The 15,447-nt window shown below is 40.3% G+C and overlaps 1 protein-coding gene across 1 annotated transcript in view; it reads left to right on the top strand.

Annotated features, from left to right (window-relative positions):
- Positions 1-15,447, top strand: part of LOC100486915 (fibrocystin-L) — a 92,325-nt gene that overhangs the window by 22,864 nt on the left and 54,014 nt on the right. The window contains exons 11-23 of the mRNA XM_031904604.1: positions 130-200; positions 897-1,007; positions 2,376-2,465; positions 3,818-4,080; positions 7,435-7,523; positions 7,613-7,772; positions 9,012-9,141; positions 10,153-10,296; positions 10,635-10,792; positions 11,311-11,421; positions 12,925-13,046; positions 13,938-14,092; positions 14,364-14,530. Of these exons, the coding sequence (XP_031760464.1) occupies positions 130-200; positions 897-1,007; positions 2,376-2,465; positions 3,818-4,080; positions 7,435-7,523; positions 7,613-7,772; positions 9,012-9,141; positions 10,153-10,296; positions 10,635-10,792; positions 11,311-11,421; positions 12,925-13,046; positions 13,938-14,092; positions 14,364-14,530 (1,771 nt within the window). The remainder of the gene's footprint in view (positions 1-129; positions 201-896; positions 1,008-2,375; positions 2,466-3,817; positions 4,081-7,434; positions 7,524-7,612; positions 7,773-9,011; positions 9,142-10,152; positions 10,297-10,634; positions 10,793-11,310; positions 11,422-12,924; positions 13,047-13,937; positions 14,093-14,363; positions 14,531-15,447) is intronic.

Raw genomic sequence — 15,447 nt, forward strand, 5'->3', positions numbered from 1 at the left:
TCTGGCATATGTGACCAGATTGTATATAACCAACAAAAGTATCTTCCTATACCTGAACTATATCTTTCTATACCTGAACTACTTCTTGGTAATATAGAAATGATGCTGATGATCTCTTTCAACCCCCAGGAGTTTACCAAGCTTGGCCACTTATTTTGTGTCTTCCCTGAATAAAATCACCATGTTCCAAACATATGCAGGTAATTCCGTTTACTATGCATTACATTACATTTCTATGGTGCAAACAATAAACAAACATAAAAATAGTTCTCTGAAAACACAAATTCATATGAGCAAGAGGACATCTAAAAGAAGTTCCTTATTGAAAGGGTAGTATACACAGTTTTCAACATTTATTCAACTGAAATGGAAAGTAATGTCACATTCTACATCCAGAACAGTCACAAATTAGCAGTCCACTGTGAAGCTGTATAAACAAACCCCTACCCTCAGTTGAAGAATTTGTTAAGCACTAAGATAAGGAGCATTTTATTATACAGAGACTTCTAAGGGGATTGCTGCTTTGTTTTGATCTTATGAACTGGCAGCAGAATGTGACTTTGCTTTAGTTTTTGTGCTAATCATCATCATCAGTGCCAGCAAGTTATGCAGCTCATAACATTTATAGATATTTCTTAATTAAAACAACAGGCAGACAGTATGTTCAGCACATACACATACACAATAAAAAGGTGGTATACTGTCCTTTTAAGAAGTACAATGACTTACAATGGAAGTGTTGTGTGGGATCTAGATTTCATTTTACTAAATGAATATATATATATATTTATATATATATATATATATATATATATATATATATATATATATATATATATATATATATATATTACAATTTATTAATATATGTAATATATATTACATTATTTTTCTAGAGATCACAGGCATTTCCCCCTCTGTTGGAAGCACTGAAGGCGGCACAATCATCACAATAACTGGGAGCAACTTTGATCAAACGGATGCCCCTGCCCGAGTTCTTGTTGGAGGTACGTGATGGTACAGGTATCGGACCCCTTATCCGGAAACCTGTTATCCAGAAAGTTTCGAATTACAGAATGCCTGTCTCCCATAGACTCCATTTTAATCAAATAATTCAGAATTTTAAAACTGATTTCATTTTTCTATGTAGAAATAAAACAGAATCTTGTAATTGATTCAAACTAAGAAATAATTAATCCTTATTGGATGCAAAACAATTCTATTGGGTTTAATTAATGTTTTATTGATTTTTTAGTAGACTTAAGGTATTGAGATCCAAATTACGGAAAGACCCCTTATCCGGAATACCCTTGGTCCCGAGCATTCTGGATAATGGGTCCTATACCTGTACTCTATTATACAGGAATATCACTATGTTCCTCTATATTGAGTCCAGCATTTACCTGTGTGATGTTTTTTCCTATAATCACCAGTACAAATAATAGGCTGCTTCTGGGAGAGATTCCTTTTCAGACAGCTGTCTCACTGCAGTACAGACCATAGCTGGCAGCGCTGTTGCTTTGCAGGCTCTGAAAAAAAGTGGTGGGAACTGGTACTGCAACTGACAGGGATATCAGTAACATGTATATCCAATAAACCATTACATAAAGCTGAAGGAGCTCTATAGAATGAATATTTATTTCAATTTCAGACCCATTATAACTTACTCTCTTCAGCTATTTTTTTCAAGCTGATTTTGTCCTTGACCTTCTACACAAGTCTCCTTTTTACTTTTTTTTGTGGATTTCATGCTGCCTTGTCAACCAAAACTGTGATTTCTAGCTACAGTAAGTAAAGCTACCCTTTGTTTCTTTTCTAATGTGTCCTCATTCTGATATTGGGGCAGGGTAAAGTGGTGCAACGTTTGCTCCGGGGGCTTTCCCTTTAGCAGTGGAGCTCTGGCTCTGGTACCTGGTGAAGTTCTACCATCAGAATCTACCACTGCTACTTCCTTTTGGAATATATTTGTGGTACAGGTATGGGATAATCCGGAAACCCATCATCCAGAAAGTTCCAAATTACGGAAAGGCCATCTCATAGACTCCATTATAAGCAAATAATTCTAATTTTTAAAAATGATTGATGCAAAACAAGCCTATTGGGTTGATTCAATATTTAAATGATTTTTAGTAGACTTAAGTTATGGAGATCCAAATTACTGAAAGACCCCTTATCCGGAAAACCCTAGGTCCCGAGCATTCTGGATAACAGGTCCCATACCTGGGACCTCAAACTGTATTACATTTTGTAATAAATCAATGAACACATTTCTGAAGGGGCAGTTTCGGGCAACGCTACATTGAACCACTTTCAGAAAATTCCACCAAATGCCCTGAATGCTATAAACAGCCCTTTAATATCTGTGATTTTTACAGGTCAGGACTGCATTGTTCTTGGACTAACGGACACTACGATAACATGTCGAACTCCACCGAGGCCAAGTGTCCTGCCCACCCTGTTCCCAGGTATGTAGTTCATTCAGTGATGTTAGAACCATTTGCTTAAAGGGGAACTCCACCCAAACACAACTTAAGCTTTTTGAAAAGTAAACAGAATTTTAAACATCTTTGCAATATAAATCAATTAAAAATATGCAGCCATTTCATGATTTGGAATGTAATAATATGGTTTGGAACAGTTCCCTAAGCCCCGCCCCCTGTTCCCCTGCTGATCTGGCTGACTACTTTGTGACTCAAATAAAATGTAACAGTAGTCGCCTGTCATCAGCCTGCCTTCAGCCTGCATCCTCCCAATCCCACAATTCCCTGCACACGTGATGTCAGTAAGGAAAGGAACATCACAGTGCAATGCATTGTGGGTAATGTAGTTCCTGCATGCTGTCTGTAAGCTGTGGAGAAGTTGTAACATAATTTGTAACATCAATGTTTTAGCTCCTCCTCCCCTGCAAGGATTTCAAAAGATGCAGAAAGAGATATGCATTTCGGCATATAACATGGTATTTATTCATACTTTTGGAACAAACAGATTGGAAGAATAGGTATATTAGGGGGTTTGTGTTGCATTGGACTGTTTACCAAAATTTAGTTTAAATTGCCCTAGTAAGAGCTATCAAAATCTTACTAAGTTATATATTTACGTGTGTGTCATTGTTTAGGAATGTAAAGGGTTGGTGGCTTTTGGTCAGAGAATCTGCGCTAATTAGTGATGAGTGAATTTTTTCACCAGGCATGAATTCGTTGCGAATTTCCGCATTTCGGCATTTGTGAATTGTTTCACTAAAGTTCTGCGAAAATTTGCAGCAGAAAAATTAGTTGTGACAAACGCGTTTCGCGGATTGTTCGGCGTTTTGTGAATTTTCTTGTCATTTAGTGAATTTTATGGCGAAGCGAAACAGGACAGATTCACTAATCACTAGCGCTAATGCATTTTGGGGCCAAAAAACAGTCAGTTGTAACTTCCATTATACTCAAAGTGGCATATGTACCAAAGAGTGATACCTGAATATGCCACAGCCTGACGGAGGGAAAAGTGCTCTCTGTTCACTTTTATGGGCCATTATTATCAATGGTGAACTCCCAGTAAATAGAAAGTGGTTGAATTCTATTTTCACTCTTTGATATATACTGTATGCTCCTCTCTGTCCATTTTAATACTTAACTGCCACAATCTCATCCTGATTTTTTGAATCTACCATACAAATATCCCACAACATTATCTTTTGATTCTTAACTATATAACTTTATCTGAACCATGTAATGCAGAATATCTCAGCAATACATACAATATAACATATCGTATCCACCAATGGCATGTAATAAAACCAACATTATTCTCTTTTGTCCTTACATAATAACAGGCAGCAGGGGACTGAAGTGTCAAATGTGGAATAAAACATCTTCATATGCAATCGACCAGGCCATAAATTTCAATGAAAGTACCCCTAATTATGCTGGCGTTAGCTGGGTAGAAGATGCATCCCAGGCGTGGCCACTGTTAAATTTTATTGCCCGCCTCAGTGGCTTTTTTGTACCTTCTGAAACGGATGACTACACCTTTTACATCAAGGGAGATGACTATTACATCCTCATGTTCAGTGAAACTGGGGACCCAGCAAACAAGGTACAGTACTGGCCTTTGGAATAGTATTATGGAATAGTAGTAATTAGTGGGTGCTACCCAAAAATGATCTCTTTCCTGTTTAAAAGTTTTTTTCCAAGCTGGAAAGGTTTGTTCCTTCCTCCCTGCATGCTATTTTTATTGGTGTCCAAGAATTCAGATCAACCATGTGGATTTCCCAGTCTGATCCTAAATGGAAATGTAAACCTTCAAAATAAATTCATGTTAAAGTGCTCAGAGCTCTCTCCTAAGTACTTTTGCAAGTTACATTTTTTCTAGTTATTATCAGTCTTTAATCCTACAGTTCCAGCTAAAAATTCATTTTCATAAAAAATAAATCTTGTTATGTTTCTCTGCTTAGAAAATGAAGTTAGTGAGCAAAGATGAGTCCTCTGACATTTTTCTGGTTAGTTCTAAGCAGAGCAAAAGGATTGTATTAGAAGTTTAAAAACAACTAATATCTTGAAAACTTGAAAAAAATACTTCATGTCAATTGTAAAAGAGCTTAGAAATGTGATCTGCACAATATTATATTAGTTTATTTTGAGGGTTTACATTTTATTTAATGAATCTGTCCTAGAGTCAGTGTCTAAAGGGCCCATTCATTAAAGCACGATGACCTCGATTGCGAAAATTTTTTATTTTTTCTAAAGTTGTCGTATTTTTCACAAAGACAAGATCATTTCGAAATTCATTCAAGCTTCGGTATTGTGACTATCTTTTGGCCAGGTTGGAGCTGCAGAGTGCCATTGAGCCCTATGGGAGACTTTCCTTGGGCCGGGTTGGAGCTGCAGAGTGCCATTGAGCCCTATGGGAGACTTTCCTTGGGCCGGGTTGGAGCTGCAGGGTGCCATTGAGCCCTATGGGAGACTTTCCTTGGGCCGGGTTGGAGCTGCAGAGTGCCATTGAGCCCTATGGGAGGCTTTCCTTGGGCCGGGTTGGAGCTGCAGAGTGCCATTGAGCCCTATGGGAGACTTTCCTTGGGCCGGGTTAGAGCTGCAGAGTGCCATTGAGCCCTATGGGAGGCTTTCCTTGGGCCGGGTTGGAGCTGCAGAGTGCCATTGAGCCCTATGGAAGGCTTTCCTTGGGCCGGGTTGGAGCTGCAGAGTGCCATTGAGCCCTATGGGAGACTTTCCTTGGGCCGGGTTGGAGCTGCAGAGTGCCATTGAGCCCTATGGGAGACTTTCCTTGGGCCGGGTTGGAGCTGCAGAGTGCCATTGGGCCCTATGGGAGGCTTTCCTTGGGCCGGGTTGGAGCTGCAGAGTGCCATTGAGCCCTATGGGAGACTTTCCTTGGGCCGGGTTGGAGCTGCAGAGTGCCATTGAGCCCTATGGGAGACTTTCCTTGGGCCGGGTTGGAGCTGCAGAGTGCCATTGAGCCCTATGGGAGGCTTTCCTTGGGCCGGGTTGGAGCTGCACAGTGCCATTGAGCCCTATGGGAGACTTTCCTTGGGCCGGGTTAGAGCTGCAGAGTGCCATTGAGCCCTATGGGAGACTTTCCTTGGGCCGGGTTGGAGCTGCACAGTGCCATTGAGCCTATGGGAGACTTTCCTTGGGCCGGGTTGGAGCTGCAGAGTGCCATTGAGCCCTATGGGAGACTTTCCTTGGGCCGGGTTGGAGCTGCACAGTGCCATTGAGCCTATGGGAGACTTTCCTTGGGCCGGGTTGGAGCTGCAGAGTGCCATTGAGCCCTATGGGAGGCTTTCCTTGGGCCGGGTTGGAGCTGCAGAGTGCCATTGAGCCCTATGGGAGACTTTCCTTGGGCCGGGTTGGAGCTGCAGAGTGCCATTGAGCCCTATGGGAGACTTTCCTTGGGCCGGGTTGGAGCTGCAGAGTGCCATTGAGCCCTATGGGAGACTTTCCTTGTGCCGGGTTGGAGCTGCAGAGTGCCATTGAGCCCTATGGGAGACTTTCCTTGGGCCGGGTTGGAGCTGCAGAGTGCCATTGAGCCCTATGGGAGACTTTCCTTGGGCCGGGTTGGAGCTGCAGAGTGCCATTGAGCCTATGGGAGACTTTCCTTGGGCCGGGTTGGAGCTGCAGAGTGCCATTGAGCCCTATGGGAGACTTTCCTTGGGCCGGGTTGGAGCTGCAGAGTGCCATTGAGCCCTATGGGAGACTTTCCTTGGGCCGGGTTGGAGCTGCAGAGTGCCATTGAGCCCTATGGGAGGCTTCAAAAATCATGCATTGAAGTGTCAAAGTCAGAAAGGTTTTTGCGCTGATTATGATCGTTGGGATACGAATATTTCGTAACTTTCAGTTCGCAACCACAATATTTTCATACAACCACAACACAAATTTTCGCACAATTTACGCTCTTCGGAAATTATCATGGTTACTACAGATTTTTCCAATCATACTTTTAACAATCCCAACTTTGTGCTTTAATGAATGGGCCCGTATGTGTAAGTGTCTGTAAGTTAGAGTCCTGCAGCAGGACAGGTACCCACAGAGGTAACTGTGGGTTGCAGGTAGGATTTTTGCATGTGGGTATAGGTGTGGGTTGGGTCACAGGTCTTATCTATAGCAAGTTTTACTCTGTTAAACATTTTTAAAAACTTTTTCTGCCCTGCCCACTTATGATGGTGTCACTTCTGGTTTGCAGCAACAGCATTTCCTGTTTAATGGTGGTCAGCAGTTTGTGGATAAGCCAGTTGGGGGTCAGGTTGGGTGGTGTGTCCAAGTGATTAAAAATGCAGGTTGCAGGACTGGGTTTATAAAATTGGGCCCATGCAGGACTCTACCCAGGGGGACACATTTACTAAGATCCGATGGTTTTCGGGGCTAAAATCACGATATGGTAAAAATTCGTAGTAACCACGATAATTTCTGATGTTCTAAAATGTCACGAAAATTCTTTTATCGGTCGTATGAAAATATCGCAATTGCATTCCGAAAGTCACAAAATTTTTGTGCCGAAAAGTTTGTTAAGCCACAAAAACCTTTCTGGCTTTGGAAGCCTTCCATAGGACTCAATGGGACTCAAAAAGATAGTCCCAAGGAAAGTTTAACCAAAGCTTTAAAGAATTCCAAAATGTCTTTGCGCAAAATACGTCAAAAAGTCATGGAACTTTAACAAAATTCACATAGAGTTTAGTATGAATTATGGAATATTAACATTTCCAAATTGACTGAAAAACCATACAAATGAACAAGCTATTACTATTATATCTTTAATGGTTCCTAATTATATTGACCATAGCATTAATGCAATTTTGGGGACATTAGAGTCTCCACTGGGGCTGGGTTTTATTTCTGTAAAGTTCTGTGTTATTTGTTGGTTTTATATAAAGAATAACCATAATATTTAGAACTCACTTGTAGCACTTAATTTCCTTTTTTTTTTCTTTTTGCATTTCAGACAAAGGTTGCAAATAGCAGCTATTTCCCTTCTTACTTCTCTTATCCGTCACAGATGTCAAGAACATTTAGGCTTCAAAAAGGAAAACCGTAAGTTTGACTTAACTTGTTTCTAAAGATTGTTTCTTTAATGTTTTGGGAAAGTGTTCAGAAAGCCACTTTCTTACCATGTTTTTCAGGTATTACATTGAGATATATCTAAAGAAGTCCGGGGGAACATCAGCAGTAAATGTGGGCGTATATAAGCCTAGCAGTGTCTACAGCGAAACACAGACTGCCGATGCCGTTAATGAATTACAGGGTATAGTGTCCCAGACAACTGTGTTACAAGAGCAGCAGGTATGTATTATATCATACAGCGCAGTGTAATTCATGAGCATGGAATAGAAAGGTATAATAGCTACTGTATATTCAGGAATATCAGTGTGTATAATAGGACCCAAGGATTATCTCAATTGGTGTGTTAGTGAGGCTTAGCTTATCTTGTGGCTTTAACTCTATTTATCAGGTATAAATATAAAAACAAAGTGCATAAAACTAGATTTACATTTAAAAGGAAACTATTATGAAATAGAAAATGTAATATAAGCTTAATTATACTGGAATAAGAAACTTTCAAAATAAAATCAATTAAAAATTCTGTACCGTTTCTGAAATAAACAAGTTACTGTTTACTCTCCTCCCTCTCAGCATCTGTCTCTCCTCATTATCTCTTCATGCAGGAGTTGGAGTCAGATTTTGATTGACAGTTAGATCATATATATCTTTTGGAGGGAGGGTTCCCTTTCCTAGCAGGTTAATTAGTTTCACTAAAATAACTGATTCAAGCACAGACAAAATAATTGAATCAGGCACCAGCTCTGCATGTAGAGAGACAGGATGTCTGGCGATTTTAAAATCATGAGCGCTAATACATCTTCGAGGCAAAATGAGCAACCTCCAATGGCTACATTGGATCTAATTGTTAATCAAAAATCCCGATTCCTGCATGAAGCGAGAAAGAAGGCTTAGAGGCAGATAGTGAAAGTAACTTGGTTATTTTAGAAGCTGAATTTTTAGAATTCTGAATTTTTATCTGATTATATTTAGAACATTCAGTATAATGAAGCTTATATTAAATTTTCATTTTGTGATGCACCCTGCATCATGGATCAGGTCAAGGCCAATATCTAGCAGTTGTCGTTTTGACCAGTCCACATATGATGACCCAAAAACAATAGAAAACCCCCATGAGCGTTTATATCAAAAAAGATACTTTGACGTAGGTACTAGTCTGATACGCCTTGGCCCCAGCAGGTGATTATTGTCTCTGTAGTGTGCCCCTTAGACTGAACCATTGCTGTAAACTAGAACGAACCTTATATAATTTCCTAGATTTCTCACTACTGCCTCTAGAGGTTCACCAGGTTCACCAATTGGCCACGCAACTATTACCTTGTGCTTCACCAAACATTATTCCATAATATTTGAATTAAAAATTGTTGTACCAATTTTACCTTGTAGCATATTTTTGGCTTTGGTGAAATGTTCCCACAAAAAGCTTGTCAGTGACTATGGTATCCCATTTATCTCTTGTAGATCATAACATTGCAGAACTGGAGCACATCTACAGCAACAGAGGAAGTTCAGACAATTACAGTTACAAAGCTTTGTGATAGTGCTTGCCCGGTGCTGTTCTACAGGTTAATTGTTGGAAGTGAGAAAACAGGTAAGGTAACACCCAAGCATTATATGAGTATTAGGTTACTATATACCAAATATTACTCCACCGTTACGTTCTGTTCTGTCCTCACTATGTATTACTTAAGGCAGTGTGTAGTTTAACCTGCAGATAAACCTCCCAACACTTCAATAAAAGTGACTGAAAAGAATAATTTGCTAGAATATTGGGCAATAGAGGCGAAACTAAAAGAAATTTGCAATATGTACAGAAATTTTTTGCACTATGCAATGCAAAGGCTAAGCAGCTGCGGCATGGAGTATGAACTCCCACAAGGCACTGTATTGGGTCACATGTTGGGAGTATGGTAGCCAGCTGGGTTTAAATGTAGTACTGAAAATGGTTTTATGCAGATGCATTAAATAGCTAATAGAGAGAGTTCACCACAAATGAGAGATGGAAAATGACAAGATGATGGAAGCCTGACACCCCTGCCGGGCATCTATAGATGCCACCACTTGGTTCTTCAGCAGATAACAATAAAGTCAGTTCAGATACTGGTCTGAGGAAAGTTTTGGTTTCTCCTTGTTTGGGGGTATTGACCTCAAATTCGCAGTCTCTCCCGTCCTTACTTGGAAATGTCTTGGTGACAAGACCTACGTTTTTTAGTAATCAGAGTGGCAGGTGTAGGCAAGAAAGAATCTTTTGGATCATTTGAGAGGTCACAAGGAGTAAGAGGTCACCACATATGAGTAAGGAAAAATGACAAGATGATGCAAGCTTATGCTGGAGACTTGGAAATGCTATGGCATAAATACCGGTAATTAATTCAGTATAATTGTAGGGAAAGCAAATGAAATACACGGTTGCATAGAAGATGTTGCAAAATATTAAGAGGAGTTAGGCCTCAATCTGCAAGAGGATGGGGACATCTATTTTTTAACTCACAGTCCTTGAATGCAGAGAGTCACTCATGATTGTACGTAACAGTCAGATTAGTTAGGCCTTGTGTCCCGTTGATAATTTATTGGCAATTTTATTTTCCATTGATCCGTTTAGATTATTTGTCAGCTGATGCGTCGGCCGCTGATGTTCAGACTGCCCTAAACAACTTGTGGTCTCTGAAACCAGACACTTTCAACGTAACCATGACAAGCTCAAGCAATGAGAATATCTATACTGTGACATTCAACTCCCAAAGAGGTATGTTTTCACATTAGCCTACCCTAGGTGCCCACAAACCCAATGCCCTTTGTGACTAAAGGGCCCTAGGCAAGAATAGAAAGTGAGTCAGCAATACCTTTATAGAAAAGACAAGATTGCCAAAGGCAAGGTTAAGTGCATATTCCAAAATAAAATAAAATCAGCAATACCTTTATAGAAAAGACAAGATTGCAAAAGGCAAGGTTAAGTGCATATTCCAAAATAAAATAAAGTCGCTAAAGCTTTTAGTTACTAAAAACAAAGGGTGATCATAACAACCCAAATGATAAAGAGGGAAGGAAATACTTTGATGCTGATGCTTTCCATGTTTCTATAAGGTGAATTCCAGTTGCTTTCCTATGAGACCCCAGATGGGAGCAACCTTACTGTGACTGTGGCGGAAGAGACCAAAGGAAGAGCTGACATGGGCACCTTCACCCTAGTGTGGGATGGAGTTTACTCAAAGCCTATAGCAGATAATGCATCGCCTGCAGAGGTTTGTTGGAATCTAAAATGGATTTACTCCTCACTTTTCCTGAACAGATTCAATTAAAAATAAATTCACAATACAAAATGCCCTTCCTACAAATATAAAAAGAAGAGAAAGCTAAAAGCAAACCTACAGACATTTTGCTTTTATTATTTAGATTTTATTTGGCCATTTGTGAGCAGATAAAACTAAGACATAAAAGGAAAGGAAACCTGATGTGACAGGACTACGGCAGGGGCTGCCAAAGTATAGAAATGGCCCTGCTCGGTGCATCCAAACCAGCAGACGGGGTGTTCAGCCTGAGAATGAAGTTGGGGGTACATATTGATTACCTATTCTGCTGGGAATCCTTCTGCATTCTCCAGTACGGTCTTCATTAAATCAGCCCCCTGCATCACCCCTTCTCTCTTTCTATATCCCCCACATCACTGGCTATGCATTTTGTTACTGAAAACCTAATGATCATTCTTTGTTACAGGAAGTGATTTCTTTTTTCTGTATATTTTCTATTTTCCCCATCCCAGGTGGAGAGTGCCATTGAGGGGATGCTGAGTTCCATGTGCCCAGATGGCTATGTGTACAAGGAAAACATGGCAGTCAAATTCTTCAAGAATTATGAAAATGATTTCACCCCGGTAAAATGTTGTTGTTATTAAATGATTCAGCTATGAACAAATATTAGTATCCCTTATACTTTTCAGACACAAGGAAATGAGGTAAGATATAAATGAAGAGAATAGGCTATTTAGCAGCGATGGAATTAAAGTGCATATGTGGCACAGGCACCAGAGGCAGAGTAAATGTGCTTGTATATCCCCATATAGCAAGTCCCTAAGCTGAATGACAAGTGCTTAATCACACATTATTTAGAAGATATTTTGGCTATTGTTCTACAGTGGAATTATCTATGGGGCACTCTGTCGTATACGGAAACCCCAGCGTTTTGTGGCCGCTTTTCCTTGAAGAATCCAGTAACTGTGTTTGATTCAGCGGCTCTTAGGCTTGACAAGACGCCGTACGGCCTTATTTCACTGACCAGGCACAGCCAGGTAATAATATTTCTTACAATTTCATTTCATACTGTCATCTTTTTTTGCTATAGGGCAATTAGCCTATTCCTCCTAACAGGAATAATACTAATAATACTAACCTCCTAGCATATAGGACTAACCAGTGCCCTTTGTTAATGTGCGCCATGTCTCCCCATGGCATTTGTGTTGTGTTACTGGACATACAAATCACAGCATTTGTGCATATTTTGACACCAGGGTGTCATTTCGTGGCATTAGATTCATCCTTTGCTGTTTCACCTTAGTACACTGCCTAAACTGGCTTCTGATCCTCAAAGCCTTGCTCATCGTGTGTTTTGTCCTTTCCCTGTTCCTGACCATGCTTATCATCTTGACCTTTGGTCTATCACTCTGGTCCTAAATCCAAAGTGTGTATAATTTCCCTGTGGGGTTACCGTCTTTTCAAAATGTACTTACCAGCCAGCGGAGGTGGAACAGCAACAAAAGGGGTCTGTCTGTGATGTTAGGGGACGGGATAGTGGTGCTAGGAGGTGGAGTGATGACAAAATGGGCAGAACTATGACAAAACGGAGGGGCTCAAGGAGAGATTATGGACAGATGGGGAAAGAACAAAAAATAAGATTTTGGGCATATCAGGACTGTAAGTGGGTGGGCCAGGGCTTCTTCTTCACGTTTCATCACGCTTCATCATGTTTAAAGAAGAAGGAAAGTTATTTTGGCATTTTACTGCCAATAGAGTTGCCACATTAGTGCCACCTAGAACACTATATTTATTCTGCAGAAACCATTACCAGACCTAACAGCTTAGAAGTAAACAGCTTTAGAAGTTTGCTTAAAATAGCAGCTGCCATTTTAAGTAGCATCCTGCCTCTAGTCTAGCCCTTATAGCTCAGATCACACATTCCTAAGGGAGGGGGTAGGGAGTTCTTAGCATGCTGGTGGGGGGGGGCAGGAGAGGGGAGAGAGAGAAGAGAACTGCGCAGACTCTGGCCCAGGGAATTAAGTATTTTTTTGAGAGAGGAAGTAAGACAGTGGAAGATTTCACATCAGAAACAGTTTTACAGCATAAAATGTGGTCTAACTGCGACTCTTTAACATTTTCCCCAGATGTGCTTCGCATATAAAGGAGCCCCAGCAAGTCAAATTTACCTTGCTTTCCAGTACCAAGCAAATTCCGGCCCGGCTACTTTGAGTCACTATTTTTCTTATAACTTTCCGGAGTCAGATAGGTAAGGGCACATTTCCTCCTCTTGAGAGATGAAACTGTCGCTATTAAGCACGGGTTCATACATACTTCACGCTATTTGAAGTATGCATAAAACATTTGAATATTTCACATTTTGAAAACTCAATTACAGATGAAAATAAAAATCATTAAAATCTGGTATTTGGAGAAAGTAAAGAATATTTTTAATTTTACTTGACATGTCAATAAAGTGTAAAACCCAGTATATCCCATGTGTGTAAAGTGTGTATTTGAAAGCTCCTGCACCCAGAATTTATTAGGGATGGACCGAATCCACTGAATCTTTCATAATGGATCCTGGAGAATCTTGAAGCAAAACCTGTATAGCTTAGGAGAGGGTTTGGGGAGTGCATTTTCTGGTTGTGAAAGTTGACTAGAAATAAGGACACAACATAAAGTTGTGGGGAGAAAAACAGAAAGGGAAAACAATGAAAAGAAAGAGAGGTATATTAACAGAGTTACTCTCCAGTATATATGGTAGGGGCTAATTCAGTAAATGGGTTCCTACAAACATGGTATAAATATAAAGTAGTTTGAAGAACCTAAAACCAAACAGAACTAATTGGTAAACGGCCAGCCTAGATGGGCCAAGTGTTTTTTTCTGCCGCCAGTTCTGTGTTTCTATGAATGTAGTCCCTTGGCTGGATTTGATAAGCCAATGAAGTCATGCTAGGCACCACGTACAGGCCCCATATCCATGCCATGGGTTTCCAGTAAAAATTCACATAGCAGAGATCAAAGAGAAACCTGGAAATGTAAAGTCTATAGTGGCAACAATCAGGTCCTTGTCAAGTGACTTCATAGATTCTGGCAGAAAACCACTTAATTTTCAGCATATTTAAATATAAATATTTTATTCCAATTTAACTTTCAGCTGGACGTACACGTGCGTCGACTTGTTGAATCTGATAAAAACCACTTTCCCCGGCACAAACTATTACGTGCAAACTATTGGTCTACAAGCGGCCTCGGTCTTCTACATCGATGTGCTCTATATTGGGCAAGTGGCTACAACCAACAATATCAATGGTAAATTTGAATTTATGTCAATACTAATACAACTGATGAGTTTATAAACAGTGTTTGTCTTTTTAATAACATCTCCCTGCATTCCTTACTAAAAAGTCACACACATCGATGCCTAGACACTCCACCAAATCCCCATGCCCCATATCTTGCATATTTTTGCAAAGCCACCCAGCTTGGGATCCATAAATCAGGACTGCCCTGCCTGTAAAAGGGATACTTGGCGGTACATGAATGTTCACACGTTTTGATTCGGAAACCTGTCTTCTTACAGGTGCAGCTGTAAGAAGAGAACCCGCATTGGCCAGCAGAGGAATAATGATTTCAGATGTTGCTGTGACTTCTCCGACAAACAGTTCTTTAAACAACCAGTACAATATAATCATCACACCAGCGAATTGTGGCTACAATATTCCACTATTATCCGTTGGCTTTGCAGTGGTAAATATCCCTAATTGTTTGTTAATAATCGATTTCTGAACCCTAAAATATAGTATTGAGGTAAGATGCAGACTACTGAATTTGTTTTTCCACTCAATAGGTGCACTGTTTGAGTCTAATTCTAAAAAAACAAATATTTTATCCAAGTCATGTGATGTGTGAAACTGCCCCGTTTTGCTTTGTTGAAAAATTCACAAACTAGGGAACAATTTGCAAAATGGTGAGCTTTTTGTTGAAATTTCACCAGATGCATTGGCGTCAATGGGAGTCAAATGGGGGGGGGGGGGTCAATGGTGAAATTTTAGTGCCGATTAACACTTGGCACAGATTTGGTGCCACTTAGTCCATTGGTTTCTTATTTGGGTGCTGCTGCCTAATTGAAGTAGAGGAAACCTAGAGCCACCTCCTGACCAGTTGGTAGCTCCAGGGTTCCATCAGTAGTTGCAGCACACTTGCTCAAATAGCAAACAGGAAATGAGGCTACCAAACACAGGAAATGAGGCTACCAAACACAGGTAATAAGGCTACCAAACACAGATAATGAGGCTACCAAACACAGGAAATAAGGCTACCAAACCAAACACAGGAAATGAGGCTACCAAACACAGGAAATGAGGCTACCAAACACAGGAAATGAGGCTACCAAACACAGGTAATAAGGCTACCAAACACAGATAATGAGGCTACCAAACACAGGAAATAAGGCTACCAAACCAAACACAGGAAATTAGGCTACCAAACACAGGAAATGGGGCTACCAAACACAGGAAATGGGGCTACCAAACACAGGAAATGAGGCTACCAAACACAGGTAATAAGGCTACCAAACACAGATAATGAGGCTACCAAACACAGGAAATAAGGCTACCAAACCAAACACAGGGAAATAAGGCTACCAAACATAGATAATGAGGCTA

Source organism: Xenopus tropicalis, chromosome 6 (assembly GCF_000004195.4).
Source record: "Xenopus tropicalis strain Nigerian chromosome 6, UCB_Xtro_10.0, whole genome shotgun sequence".
Lineage (NCBI taxonomy): Eukaryota > Metazoa > Chordata > Amphibia > Anura > Pipidae > Xenopus > Xenopus tropicalis.